A 14,287-nucleotide genomic window follows, 5' to 3' on the forward strand; every position below is an offset into this window, starting at 1 on the left:
GTGAGCGTGTGAGAGCTTGTTAGGGAAGTCTTTAGTCCAGACCCCGAGGAGCATGTCAAGCATCTTCGTGTCAAAGGCCTCCTCAGTCATTAGCTCCGTACTCTGTGTTTGCAGCAGGGTCTCCAGAGGGTAGAAAGAGGGGAGCACTGGATCTACAACATCATCTCCCTAAGTCTTGCTAAGCAACTTAGAAGCAAAGACGTCATCAGAGTGAGAGAAAGACAGAGAGCTGAAGAGTTCATGAAATCTTCTGTTCTCAGGGATCAACCAAATTTTTACCTCTGAGCAAGAAATTATTGCTGAATAGAGAAACAGCCTGCAGATGAGAGAGAGGGAGCGAGGGGAGATGGAAATGATGCGAGAAGAAGACTAAATATTTGTATGTGAGGATAAATGTGTGTGTGTTTGTGTGTGTGTAGGTGCATGTCCAAAGGAATCTTAAATCATTGTAAACACACTTTTAAATACTTGAGCTGTTTATGAGAATCTGCCTTCGAGTTCCTCTGGTGAAATTCAAAGCCTGAGCGTCCTCAGAGGCCCCCTCAGTCTTAATATGCATGTTGTTTGGTTCTCTTAACCATCACAGGAAATAACGCTAAATGTATTCAAATAATTTGACAAGCTGTGTTGTTGAGGCAAAGCAACACAATATTGTGTCAATAATCTGCTTCATTATTCTATAACATATGCAAGTAGGGAATAACTAAACTGTTGTTAAAGCCAAACTTGACAGAACAACACTGACTACTCGGGGCTCTGATAAGCGAGCTTCGTGCAACAGCTCTCATTACTGACCCACAGAGAGACATGCTAATGCTGGGCTGTGGGTAAACTGATTAGAACAAAGAATTTATGAAGCATATAAACAAAGTAAAATGAACACACACACACACACACACGCACGCACGCAGGCACACACACACACACACACACACACACACACACACAGGCAAAATCAAAAGAAAAGCAACGACAAACATTTGCTCAGATACACTTAGACCCCTGCGGAAAAAGATCTTAGTGTTTGCTTAAGCAATAGTTTTGTTTAGTGGACAATGTGGAAAATGTCAAACATTTCAAAAGCATGCTGAGCACGGCTGTTGCAACGGTCCCCACCCCCACCCCCCCCCGGCAGCAGAAACAGCGCTCTGGATTTAATTGGATGGTGGGCACACTGAATGTAGAGGTGAGAGGCTTACTGCTCTGAGTTAGAAGGTCTAAACTAAAGGATGTTAAACTTAATTCCTGGAGGGGATGCACAATTGGTGCTGCCCTCTGCTCCTAATAAGTTAATTAGCTTAGTGCTGGGTCAAGAGGACAGAGTACATTTCATATGCAGCACATTAACAAACGCAAGAAATGATATCTTTGCCTGCTGTGCATAACACGGCATCCATCCTGGCTTTGATAAGGCTCCTGCTGCATTGTGGAGGGAGGACTCTCTGCAACATCCTTGGTACATGATGTCCTATTGATTCAAGTGGAGGGGTTATTGTTTCATACACCAACTGTGCCTTATAAGCCAGGAAAAAAAATGAAAATGTGTTGTAACTGTAAAGCCAGAGTCTTCCAGAGGAGTTCTGCATGAAAGTGCAGAATCAGTCATGTCCTGGTGCTAGCTTTAGTGTGTGGAAATGTGCAGCTTTTTCTGAATATTTTGCTAAATACTGACATAACTATCTCAGAATTTTGGCTTGTACATCTGATAGAAAGAAACAATTTAAATATTTCACTATACTTATTTTTACTATTTTCTCAAATTAACGGATTTAAAACAATTAATTTATCATTTGATTAACAAAAAAAAAAAGTTGCCCGCCATGCATCCTAAACTTGTGTTTTCTTTGTGTTGTCATCATGTAAACAAGTGAGTTGATTTTCTTCCATTAGCAGGCTATGACATATGTGCCCTCCTATAGCATCTCCACGCTTCATCATTTTGGTGATGATGTTGGATTCCTACTGGTGTTTAGTCCAAGTCGATTGAAACAGGTCAAAATTATGCATCAATATTACTCACTATGATCAATTCCTTCAACTAAAGAGGTTTGGGGCAGAGCACAGATTATCAATAGAATTCCTCAGGGAAAGTAACACACAGCAACTTAGTCTTTTTTTTTTTAATTAACAGTGACAAAAGAAGTTACATAAACATTTTCAAGGCTGAATGTCTCCTTAGCTTTCCCTTGGAGTAAACAGTTTCTGTAGAGATGGTGTTGTAAGTGAAATTTCAGTATTTGCCGTGTTTAGCTAAATGTATGCAGTTTGTTCCTGAATGCTAAATATGATTGCTTTATTGCATCATTATGTATTGGATTGGACATGTTGCATGCCAGTTAGGTTTGATAGTTAATATTATTGAGCTGAGATGCTTTAGATTCATGCAATAATTTCCTACTGCACAGATACTGTACATCTGTGAAATGCATTTCAAGCATTCTTTAAATTGCTGCATTGTTATTTGCTTCTGTTAGTGTGAAGTAAGGTAAGACTCTGATAACAAGGACCAAAAGCATCTTCTGTTGTTTTTGATCATTTGCTCAGCAATGTTCAAATGTTATCAAATTACTATTGTAGATTGTAGTGCCGTCTGTGTTTTTGCAAAGCAGCGGTGTCAAAATAAGCATCTTTTTCTCCATGTTTCACTCAATATGAAACAGTTGTATGTGACATATACGCTTAAATGACAGTAAAGTGTGAACACTGTGTGTTCAGCACATTATTGGGGTCATACTGGGTTTTTCGTAGCTTTAAGTTTTCAAGAGAGTGACTAGTTTCAAAGCCCTGCAATTGTGGAAAAAAGAGATTCAAAACATGTGTCCATCATCAATTTCAGAGAGGCGCTTAGTGTTTTTGGTTGTGGGCTCTGACAATATTGTGGGCCCTTAAGTTGTCAAGAACACTCCCAAAGGCAAGAGAGAACAACAACAATTTTAACTGCATTCCCACTTGCCTGTAACAGGGTGTCACATCCTCCTTCAGGCAGCAGACGGTTTTGTCCCCTACACATATTTACTCTCTTTCCAACTATCATCTCCCTCATGAGATGACCATACCCTCTGACCTCACACTGACAGCATGATGTAGCGACATGTTAAGTGTCACAGGTCACAGGAGTGAACAACAGCAATAACCAGCCTGGTGAGCAGGTGTGCAATGTCACACCTCAAGACGCGGGGGTCAAATGTTACAAAATCTATATGACACTGCTCAGAACATAATTTTTTTCCCACCCTACGAGGGCCCACTGTTAGAGCTCCCCTCATCCATCCAACCTTGTGATATATATAACAAACTATACTGCAAGTAAAATCTTTTTCATTGTGTTTTGTTATAATCATTGTATACCTTTGCTTGACTAAGTAAAGCCAATGACATATTTCTAAGGTGCACAACAAAGACAATTAATTCTAATCTAACCTAAAACATGGATGTTCTGTATGTGAACCAGAGAAACATTGCATTTTTCAAGCAACCTGCTAACCTTGCTGGCATATTCATACAAGTACTTCCAAGAGCGTCACAAAGACAGCAAACTGTCATTGCTTGTTGCCTATTGACAACAGGTATAGGATTCTTTTGTGACATCAAGGCCAGTCCACTATGTCACAAGACAAACTACACCTGCTCCCACCCTCTCTAGTAGTGAGAGGCCTGGCAGTCAGAGGCAGATGATCTATCCTGTGCCTCACTGCCAACACAGCAAAGAGATCAGCAGGAAAAGGACTACGAGTGTGGATGAGGACACTCTTGCTCTGGATGCCACTGTACTGGAAACACTGATGATGCAGGTGCACAAAGTTAGCCAGGGCAAGGAGGAGCTGGGTTCAGTGCTGTACATCCAATGTTTATTTGAGGGATAGACGCCACAGGGTTAAATGTGCTCATTGTCTTTTTGCCTGTGTTCATTCAGTGCATGCAAATGTCCTAGATGTAGAAAAAACTACATGGTGCCATTAGTACGAGAAGCCAGTGTGAAATAGTTTTGCAGGTATCACCCGGGGCAATACAGAAACAAAGTCTCCATATGTTCTATTTAATTTTTTCCCTCAGAGTGTGAGTGCGTACAGTAGTATAGAATTTCATTTCTATTACAACTCCTGCCCCTTATCTTCCTCCCGGACAAAAAAAACTTTTAAAATAGCTGAGATTATTTTTCAATTTCCTCTTGGAGAGTATACATTCCCCTGTCCTCATCAACCAACCTGATATCAAACACTCCCTGGGTCTCTGTGCAGTTTAACATTTATAGACGTGATTATGAATCTTTTTGTGTGGTTAAGTAATCGAAGTGAGAAGTATTGCCATAAAACAAGTGTGTAATTACTTATCTGTTTGCCTGTGGTTTTCTCTCAGCGCCACAATCAATTACTCTGTCCTCAGAAATGATAAATAATGAGGAAAGCTTGAGGCTAAACAGGTTTCATAGAGCAAATCCAATATTTCACCTCAGAGAGAATTGACAAAACAGCTGAAGCAAACTAGATATGGTAATAAGTCCCCAGTTGTATCTTAATAAGTCTATGTACTGTACTCCACTCCTTGTTTGATCACAGCTCCTGTAATCATACGCCTGTGGGCTGAAAAACATCTGTTATTTTTTATTATTCTGCCTGATGGTTTGGTATCAGGGCATCTTAGAACTACTCTTCATAAGTCAATGAACTTTGGGAATTGTGGCCATTTGCCCAACTGTTGTTGATGCAGCTAGTGTCACTTTTTTGGTCATGAACTAGAGTCTATCCATGTTTAAACCTACGCAGATTCTGTAAAATGTCTGCACGTTTTTACTAACCTTTTTTCCCAAACACCATATTGCCTTTTATTAGGTTCATGGCATATTAGAAAGGACATTTGTTTAGTTCTTTTCACATAGTATACAGTATTTGATAGAATGTCACCTACATGTGGGGCTGCATAATCAGGATACATTGAAAGGCCTCACAAGATGTGACACATCCTGCTCACTTCAAAGTTTATCCTGGTACTAAGTCCTGATACATGAATATTAATTCAATGTAGTTGTTTATGACTGTAAAAATCTGGGCATTTCCAAACACTGAAAGAACAAGTTTTGAGGATCCTGCAGCCTTGGCAGAGTTATGCGCTTTCCGAATGCTTTCTAAATGAATATGCACTTAAATCAAGGAAGGCAGTTTGCCATAACTTCCAAACCAAAAAGTAATCAAAGCCTGCACTTTTTCAGATGTATACTCCCTTCTTCTTACAAATAACAAACAAGCACATTTTCAAAAATAAGTGATATACTGATGATTTCAAGCTAAGGAGATTATGCAAAAAGCGTGTCTTGTATCTCCTAGTTACAAAACAAAGCTGATACATCAGCTGCATCAAAAGGACATTTTTCTGTATTCAGTGTTTGTAAATTGCTTTTGGCAAGAAAAGGCAAAAAAAAATTGAAAAGAACATCCTCCGGAAATTTCTGTCAGATGTGAATGAAAGAAAACTATTGAATTATCAGGAGACTGTTGCCTGCAGCTCTGGCAATGGACAGGCGTCGCCCCTGCGTCCAACCACACCTATTGTACAACTCGCCTCTCTGCTCTGCATTTTAAAAAAAACTGTAGCCGTGACTTATAATCAGATCTGCATTGATTAGTGTTACCATGAAAGTAATAACCCGTAAATTAAATAGCAGGCTATAGCTCCCCTGCTGAGTGCTTGGCTGTTTAATTAGAAGACCAAAGAGGAAATCAAACTGAAACCAAATCAATAGCAGGCGAAAATGTGGGGTATTACACTGACAGTATATGGTTACCTCACAAGCACACAACAGCCGTCGTATGTCACGAGACCGACCAAACGACAAGCTAGCGCCCAATTATTCAGAGGCCAAGGACAGTGACTGGTGGAATGCCAGATAAGAAAAGCACCACCATCTGATTGTAATCTAAACCAGTGGTTCTCAAACTATGGTACGCGTACCACCGGTGATACGCAGACTCCCTGTGGTGGTACCCAAAGGAATCTCCACAATATATATTAAAAAAAAAAAACGTTCAGCATAAAACTCCATTTTTTTAGTCATACTCTTATCTTATCTGTCTTGTATCTTTTGGGTTGTATTAATATCAAATGTGTTTTCCCCTCTAAATTAATCTAATTTTTGCAACAAACAACTTTAATCTGCTCAATGTATGCTCGCGCGCACAGACATAAACAACGACAGGAGTACACCTCACGTTTTGAAAAGTTCCCCTTGATATTCTGTTATAGTTCAGTACTGACTCAACAGCAAGCAGCTGTAGGCCTACATTAACAGATATGCTGTTATTTATTGGAGTTCAGTACACAATCGGCAGCAAGCAGCTGTACATTTTATGGAGATGCTTCCGTTGTGATGCATGTACGGACAGCGGACCTTATCGCTCCCCCTCCCTCTATCTCTCTCTCTCTGTAGCTCTGAAGCTGATGTGATTCTGCTCTCTTTTGCTGTCTTAACACTCCGCAGGAGTCGAGGGGGATTTTTTTTTGAAAGGCAGTTTTGCTATGTTGAACGCAGGGACTTATAATACAGAGGCTCTGGTTGCACAGAGCCTGCGGAGCGCGCGCGCCTGCACTCTCTCTCACGCGCTCCTTCTCTCTCTCTAAGGCACGCAGCAATTTTATGAATAAATGAAAAATTAAATAAGAACAGGTCGGAAATATACATGGGCCCAGGTATCGTGTTTGTGTGGGAAACGCTGGAGATTAAATATTCTAAAACAGGTTGTTGGTATAAAGTTGTCATTTTTATTGTTCTGCACTTTTTTTGATTTGGTCAAATGTTGAGTTGTGTGGAGTTTAAGTGCCAGTTGTAGCGCTAGCCCTTAGTAGGCCTATAGTGTGGCTGCCAACAGTCAATATTAAATAATATTCTTTTTATGAATTAATTTGCCTCTTGCGTTAAATGTGTGTTGAAATAGGCCTACAGTGTATTTTAATGTCTACCATAATGGTGGTACTTGGAGAGCCAAATATTTTCGGAGGTGGTACGCAGTCTAAAAAGTTTGAGAACCACTGATCTAAACCAAATGAAAATGCATTCCTCCTTTGCTAGAACAATATTTACATTTCCATCAAATGATAAATCACCAAGTGTTCACTTGAGATCAAACCTGTGATACCTGAAGAGATGGAGGCCAAGCGGAACACGTCAGGCTGCCGATTTGGAGCAACAGGCTCATACGGAGAGGAGTCGTCCATGTCTCCACCTGAAACAACAGAAAGAAGATAAGAAAGATTAATTATCACTCACATGGATGACATGCTCTGCACTTTACCTTTCCAGCAGATAATTTGATTTTAAACACTACACTATAAATAATCACGTGGAAAGCTTGTTTAGAATTTATTTTATCTCCAATAACATCTTTAATAACATGAGAAACGCTAAAAACATAAAGGAAATTCAGTCTGTGATTTGTGTTTTGGATTGAAAAAGCACATTTTATGGAAATATGTCAGTAAAGCCTTTTTCAATTTTCCCTGTGACGGACTGAATGCATGTTTTGGATTTAAATGACACATTGATGATGTCATTTCCCAGTATCAATTTGGCTGACCACGTACCGAGGCAAGTATAAGCAGTTAGTTATTTTGTCCAGGAAAACTGCCTCTTCATCTTGGACAAATCATTTCTTTTTTGAGAAACTATTTTCTGCTGTGGTTTGAGCAGCTGAGGGACTACAACCCAAACAATACACATTTTCCCTGCTAACAATGTGTAGTCCAAGCTGTTTGTAAAACATAAAATTTAAAAAAATCAAATTAGCACTTAACTGACTGAGACTCTCCCATGTGCCTGCTTCTCTGTAGGCCCTAATCCCTCATTTAAAATTCATAGCCATTCGGTGTGATTGAGACAAACCCTCCAGTGTGTAATAGCTTTGCATTCTGATCCCAACAGAAACACGGTGAGGGTGTTTTAAGGAGGGCTGTGAGGTCCCGTCTGCAACAATTGAGAAAATATGAAACCTGTTGGTACACGACTACGCGACCTAGACAACCCATCAGCGGATTCAATCAATAGATAGAGAACATTATGTTTATCCTTCCCAAATGCTTTCATAAAGAGGATGCTAGCTGATAATATGTAGTCTACTGATAACAGGTAAGGAAGGCAATTGAGGGAAGTGTAACTGTGTGTGTGTGTGTGTGTGTGTGTGTGTGTGTGTGTGTGTGTGTGTGTGTGTGTGTGTGTGTGTGTGTGTGTGTGTGTGTGTGTGTGTATTTACCAGCCCAAACAGTGTCTTATGTCTCTAGTGAACTTAATCTTCAAATAAGAGTTGGAAATCAACACTGTGATAACATCTGCTATGTGTTCATACTTCACTACTGAAATCAAAGTTTTTCAATTTGATTTTCTACATTGTAGTAAATGTATATGCATGTATTCTGGCACACGGTAAAATGGAAAGGTTACACTTACAAATGTAATAGGCAAGGAAATGATTGAAGAGGATTTTCTATCATAATTTGTCCACATAGTAAAGAAAAAGCAACCTCTGTGAATGTTTAGAGTCTGTGCTTTAGCTTTCACTCTGCATCTCCTCTCCATCAATATTGATAATGAAAACAAGATGTAGCAGCTCAGCCGGCCATTCTCTGAGCACATATAGCTTATTGACATATGGCACGGTTGAGGATTGTAAACGTGTTTTAGTGAGAGAAAAGGAGCAGAGGAGAGTGGGACCACAGACACAAAGGAGAGAAAAGAAAAGAGAGAGAAAATTAGAGGCGAAACACAAATGGGGCGAGAGGGAGACTTGGAGATAATTACATAAGTCCTCCAAGTTCTAAGTGCATTTGGTTTGACTTACTCTTTTGTATTGAAAGATATACAGTACATGCACATTTATTTGAAAGTGTACCTGTCTCTATTTTTTTCCAGATGTCTTTGTATCAATCATATTTAAACTTATGTTCTACTTCTCTATATTTATGTCTAGTGAAAGGATGGTGGACTTGAGATTTCTATAATTACAACAATTATCTTCTAAAGCTACAGTACTTTAGAAGCATAGGGGACTTCAAGACATCCACTTAACTCCTCCAACATCCACCTTAAACCCCCTTCCATGTTAGCACTAGGAAAAGTTATTTTGTATTTCAAAGAACAAGGTAAAAAAACATTTCCACATGAAAATTGCAAGGCTGTTTATTTTTAAGTGCACTAAGAACGTTTTGTGCTGTGCAGAGAAACATGGACTACGGATGCCCCTTTCTTTTGCCAAAAGCAAAACATCTTGTAATGAGGTTTCTAACCATTTTGTTCAGGCAGCTTCTCACAGAGAAGGGAAGCTTCACTGCACAATCAGCCAGGAATCAAACAGTGTTATCCACACTAAATGTCCTAAGAAGAAATGTACAGTGTGTGCTGTGGTGTGCTGATGCAACAATAATGCTCAAGCCAAACCTCAGCTGTGGTTATTGAATTTAAAAAGCTTATTTACATGGATGTTACAAGTGCTGTGGAAATAAAATTGCAAAGCATGTTATAATAACACACCCTTAGGAGGTAAAGAAAAAAACACCACAGGGGGCCTTGTTGTACTTTGTAAAAACAAAATGGACCCAATTATGCATTTATAATGGAAAATTCTTCCCAGCTGTTTAGTGATAAGATGTTTTTAGCCACAGGGCAACAACTTATTGCTGTAATTAAGGATTCATTTGACTTCATTTGCTCTGATACTAGGGAGCATGACCGGCACAGCTCTTCCCACAGCTCAAGCATGAGAGGAATGCTGCTGTTAAGTGGATTCAGTCCTCTTCAGTGTTTTATGAAGCCGTTAGGCACCATCACTCATCCTTTTCATATGCATTATCGATGAAACTAAACTCCTGAGGTGATGGAAACTGTCCTATGGATTTTTTTGTGACATCCTTGGCAAACTATTTATGGCTGGAAGCAAAGTCAATTTGAATAACTGTCTTTCACCTTGTTTTGTTTTTTAAAGGTGCCCTATACTGATTGCAATCCTGTTTAATATTGATTTTATATTGCTACCTGTTTTCACTGCAGGCAATGCTGACAGAAGACTCACCTCCAGCTTATTTTCTTCTCATTCATATGATAACAATATATTGCAACATTGCTTCATGCTCTTATATTAATCACAACACATAGAAAGCTTAGCACAGACTGAGCAGCCTGGAGCACAGCCGGAGGTCTTCTGCAAAGCCCTGCTGCTTGTTGCACGAACTCGGCTGTAACAATATGTGATCGTCAGAGCTCCAAAAGTTTTACAAATGAGCTGTCAGTAGAGATAAGGTTGGCCAGAACACTTTCCCTTTCTAAATACGACTAAAAACACATTTGTATTTCAAAGAAATGTATCAGAGAAAATGCTGGAATCACATTTGATTTGATTAAAAATAGATGCTCTTATCTTTCCTCTTCACTTCCTCCTATAATGTGCTTGTCCCAAACACAGAAAAGATAAAGTAAAGAGATACCACAGTTGGATCTTTCGTCAAATTGTTTAGGCGAGAACACAAGTTGCGGCATAAATCCAGTTAACGGCTCTTCTTTTGAAGAAATATTGACATTTTAAACTCAATTTAAAACCTTACAAATAGAATATTGGATTAGCTCGCAATAATAATTCAAGTCACAATTCCAATCCAGCGTGGCATGGTGGGCAAACACAGCTGAGGAAATGAGCGCTGAAATTTCCCCCCTTGCCTGTGGCTATGCGACTGTAATGTTAATATGAATAGTTACACACTCACTAACTTAAATCAGCGTTTTAGTACCTGGTGTCAGGTGCTTAATGTTGAATGTGGTGTAAATCCTGCAAAAACATAAGTAAAAACGACTATCATCTTTATGGCATCATATTGGGGAGGAAATTAAAAGCTGTGGAGCCGAATATATCAGCCTCTTCTCATGGTTTTGCATAAAATACTCAAAGGAAACCAATAGTTTTATAAATTAAAGTCTTAATAGCTGATATTAAGCCACTTAAATATTGACTGTAAACAGGATTAGTGCTGCTTCACTGGTAACCTAGTGATGACGCCCCAAATGCTTAAGCTGACTTTATAAATTGTGTTTGACTCAGTTGTGCTTTGAGTTTCTCCATCTGCAAAAAGGAAACTTGGCGGTCTTGTTTCAACAAGCAGCTATTTCAATTAATGATGCGTAGAGTGAAGCAGAGTGACAGAGAGAGAGAAATAACCATGCTGTGATGACAGCCGCCAGGGCTGCTAGTTGACTTCCGTGCTGCACATTCATTGAGCGGTGCTGTGAACCTTTCTGCCAGGAGTGAGTCTTAATACCCACATCATGACAGTATTCACTGAGCAGAATGACCCGTCACTCACTCTCCCCTCTGATAGAGAGCCTGAGAACTCACTTTGCAATAAAAGACCAATCTAAACTCTACTACCTGCCCCTCATTTCAGCCAAACTGCCACACTCTATACACGCCTTATAGTGAATGGGAGTCATCTCAGGCAGTTCACCTTCCAGTGGAAAATCATTACACTGATTTATGAGGACAAACAGCACCTGTTTTGTCATCATATTTCAATGATCCTTTTCACATTTTGGGATGAAAGATGAAAGCAGAGACGGAGGTATAGAAAGGACAAAGAGGGGGAAGCTTTAAAAGACCTTATTGATCACATCCAGGAGCTATCGACAGGTCCCTTCCTCTGATGATGAAGTAGCCACCTAGTGTGTACTGACTGGGTTTCCTGCACATGCAGGGAGAGAGGGAAGAGGGTATATTCAGCATGCAGGGGCCTGCTTCCCCTTTCCCCTGACACGTGGGGCAGAAAGGAAAAATGTTCTGCTTATGACAGTGGATGGCTAAGGTAATGGCCGTTGACTGCTACCATTGCTCATAGTAATGATGGTTTCACACAGGAATACTGTGTACCTTTGGACCCCCACCTCCTCCTCCCCCTGTATGGTTTCCCATGTCTACCTTCTCTTTCTTCCTCTCACTCCTTCCCACTTTGGTTTTCTCTTAAATTTTCTCCCACTTCATCATCTGTCCACGGCCCCATCTTCACACCGCCATCACCTTCTGTCCTCTCCCTTGCCCTCGCCATTTCTCTTCCTTCCCTCCTAAATCCATCATGATGTGCTCTGCATTTATTCCTCCGTCTGTTTCATGTAACATCCCGCAGCATTAGGGGCCAACTTGTGATATTAGCATGATGTTGTGACATATTCAGCGGGTGACCTTTGCAGCACTGACATTCATGAAAATGGGGGGAATAAATCATTCCAAAAAAATGAAGGTTATTCTGGTCATTTCAGACAAAAAATAGTCTCCTCTCCCAGAGAAGTGGAGCAGACTGGTGTGGAGACTGGTAGCGGGAATTTTTCTCTGCTAATTTAAGTACCATGAAAAGTCCTTTAAAAAGAAGATCTTCGATTCCTTCTTTAGACCAATGCTGTGGTTTCATAGCTGAGGCTATGAAATAATGTATGTTGTAGGTTGGGAAACTTATCGTTTAAATTACTGGTTCTACTCCACACCTACAAGGCTCTATCCACATGAGGCTCAGGGCAGAATTGAAAGAGAACCGCAGCCACCTATACAATATCCCTTCTGTGTAGCAGCCAATGTTTCTTTCTTAGTAATTACTTCTTTTATAGATTCAAACTGCTAGACCTCATTGCCTCGCACCAACTCACGCCAATTCAGAGCAGAAACCACCCATTATCCATCAGGGCAGGCTGCATTGACACATTGAATTTAGCTGCCATTTGCCTTTAGAAAGGACAATTAACAAGTCACCATTAGCACCATTACTGACAGCTCAAAGACCAGCATTGGAAAGTTCTTGATCTGGGGATTTTAGGCTAAACAGGGCAGAGAAGAAATCTGACACTTTATCATACCTGCAGGATCCAACAGATCCACATCAGTAAATATGGTCTTCCTAAATTCATAATGCTGTAGAAAGGTAGCAGCCACCACCTGCTCAAATTTGTCAAAAATGCTTTCTGCTGGCATTTCAAGAAGCAACACTTGATGATGACATTGAGTCATGTTGATGTTGTGTTGTTAAGTGTTTTCTGAGTTTCTTCAAACAAATTGTCAAGAAGATTGGAGTGGAGAAACCAGATCCTTCAAGTGCCTGGACCATGTTCCACACAAATTATGTGTCTCTTCACTTCTTACAGACACAGGACACCCTGTAGCCTGCAGAGAGCTGACCCACAAGGGATTTCATGGAGTTTGACTTGGCTGAAGATTGAATGCTTAACTTTTGAGTCTCGGGGTAGACTCTTTGGTCTGATTCAAGCAGCCGACATTACAACATTTTACTTACTTATGTCAGAGTGATGGAGCAGTGGACTCTCACAGGAAGGAGAAGTTAGATGGGTTAGATGGGTTACAATGTAAGTAATGTCTATACCTTTCTATTTAATTGTCTACTTCTGGCTGCAGATGCCAGCAAATGACACCTTTCAAATACAGAAATATTGATCTAATGTAAAAAACAAACAAAGATAAAGTCACAAGTTTTCATTTTGTTGCTGTTGCTTTATCTCATTGGCAGCTGATGAAACCATTTTGCAGCTAACTTAGAAAAATCAGCAGAAAATAAAGCACTTCTTGGTAGTGTGCGCATTTTGTATAGAACCATCTCCAAGTAAAAAAAAAAATCAGGCTTGACCTTTTGTTGCTTAAACTTTGATCCTTACTTTATTAGTAATTATTTTTACACCTGGTTTGAATTCCGGGGGAGCTAAGGGGTGCTAGGCTCCCCTGAAAAGGACATGAGCTGCGTTGAAAACCTCCTCTGAGATGTTTGGGGGGGGGGGCCCACTTTTAGGTTATATTATTTTCTGCACATGAAAGTTCCTGAAAAAAAAAATAGTATAAATATTGGTATTGTATGTTTATTTACTCAAAACATTCAATTTTTCGGCCTCTGTCTCCACTTATAACACAATTCTGTGTCTCTTCCTGCTGTGTCCATCCATGTGTGGAAGCACTGCCCTTGAATTACTAGATTACTGTAGCCACCTGAACTCATATATCCAGTGGGCGCAGTATTTGAATGAACTGTAGCCGGAGGGAGAGGGAGCTGCGAGCTGTTTTATTTGGGTGTGGTTACAATTTTTGTAGCTAAATAATGCTTGGGTTTTTTGTTAAAGTAATGTGTTGTTCTTTTTCACCGTGCTGTTGCACACTTACGTGTATGTGCATGCACGTGACTTGGGAAGTCGTGGTGCTTACCGAAAAATTGGGCTCCCCTGAAAGCCACAGTGTAATTCGAACCCTGATTTGATATATTAACTCCTACTAACCAC

At 40.1% G+C, this 14,287-nt stretch overlaps 1 protein-coding gene across 2 annotated transcripts in view; it reads right to left on the reverse strand.

The window, feature by feature from the left end:
- LOC109996681 (GDNF family receptor alpha-2) overlaps positions 1 to 14,287 on the reverse strand; it is a 44,510-nt gene that overhangs the window by 25,368 nt on the left and 4,855 nt on the right. The window contains exon 3 of one of the 2 annotated variants that reach the window (XM_020650932.3): positions 7,128 to 7,214. In XM_020650932.3, coding sequence (XP_020506588.1) covers positions 7,128 to 7,214 — 87 coding nt within the window. Of the gene's footprint in view, positions 1 to 7,118; positions 7,215 to 14,287 lie in introns of both variants that reach the window. The other variant, XM_065965537.1, reaches the window with a different exon arrangement.

The sequence above is a fragment of the Labrus bergylta genome, chromosome 2 (genome assembly GCF_963930695.1).
Source record: "Labrus bergylta chromosome 2, fLabBer1.1, whole genome shotgun sequence".
Classification (NCBI taxonomy): Eukaryota; Metazoa; Chordata; class Actinopteri; order Labriformes; family Labridae; genus Labrus; species Labrus bergylta.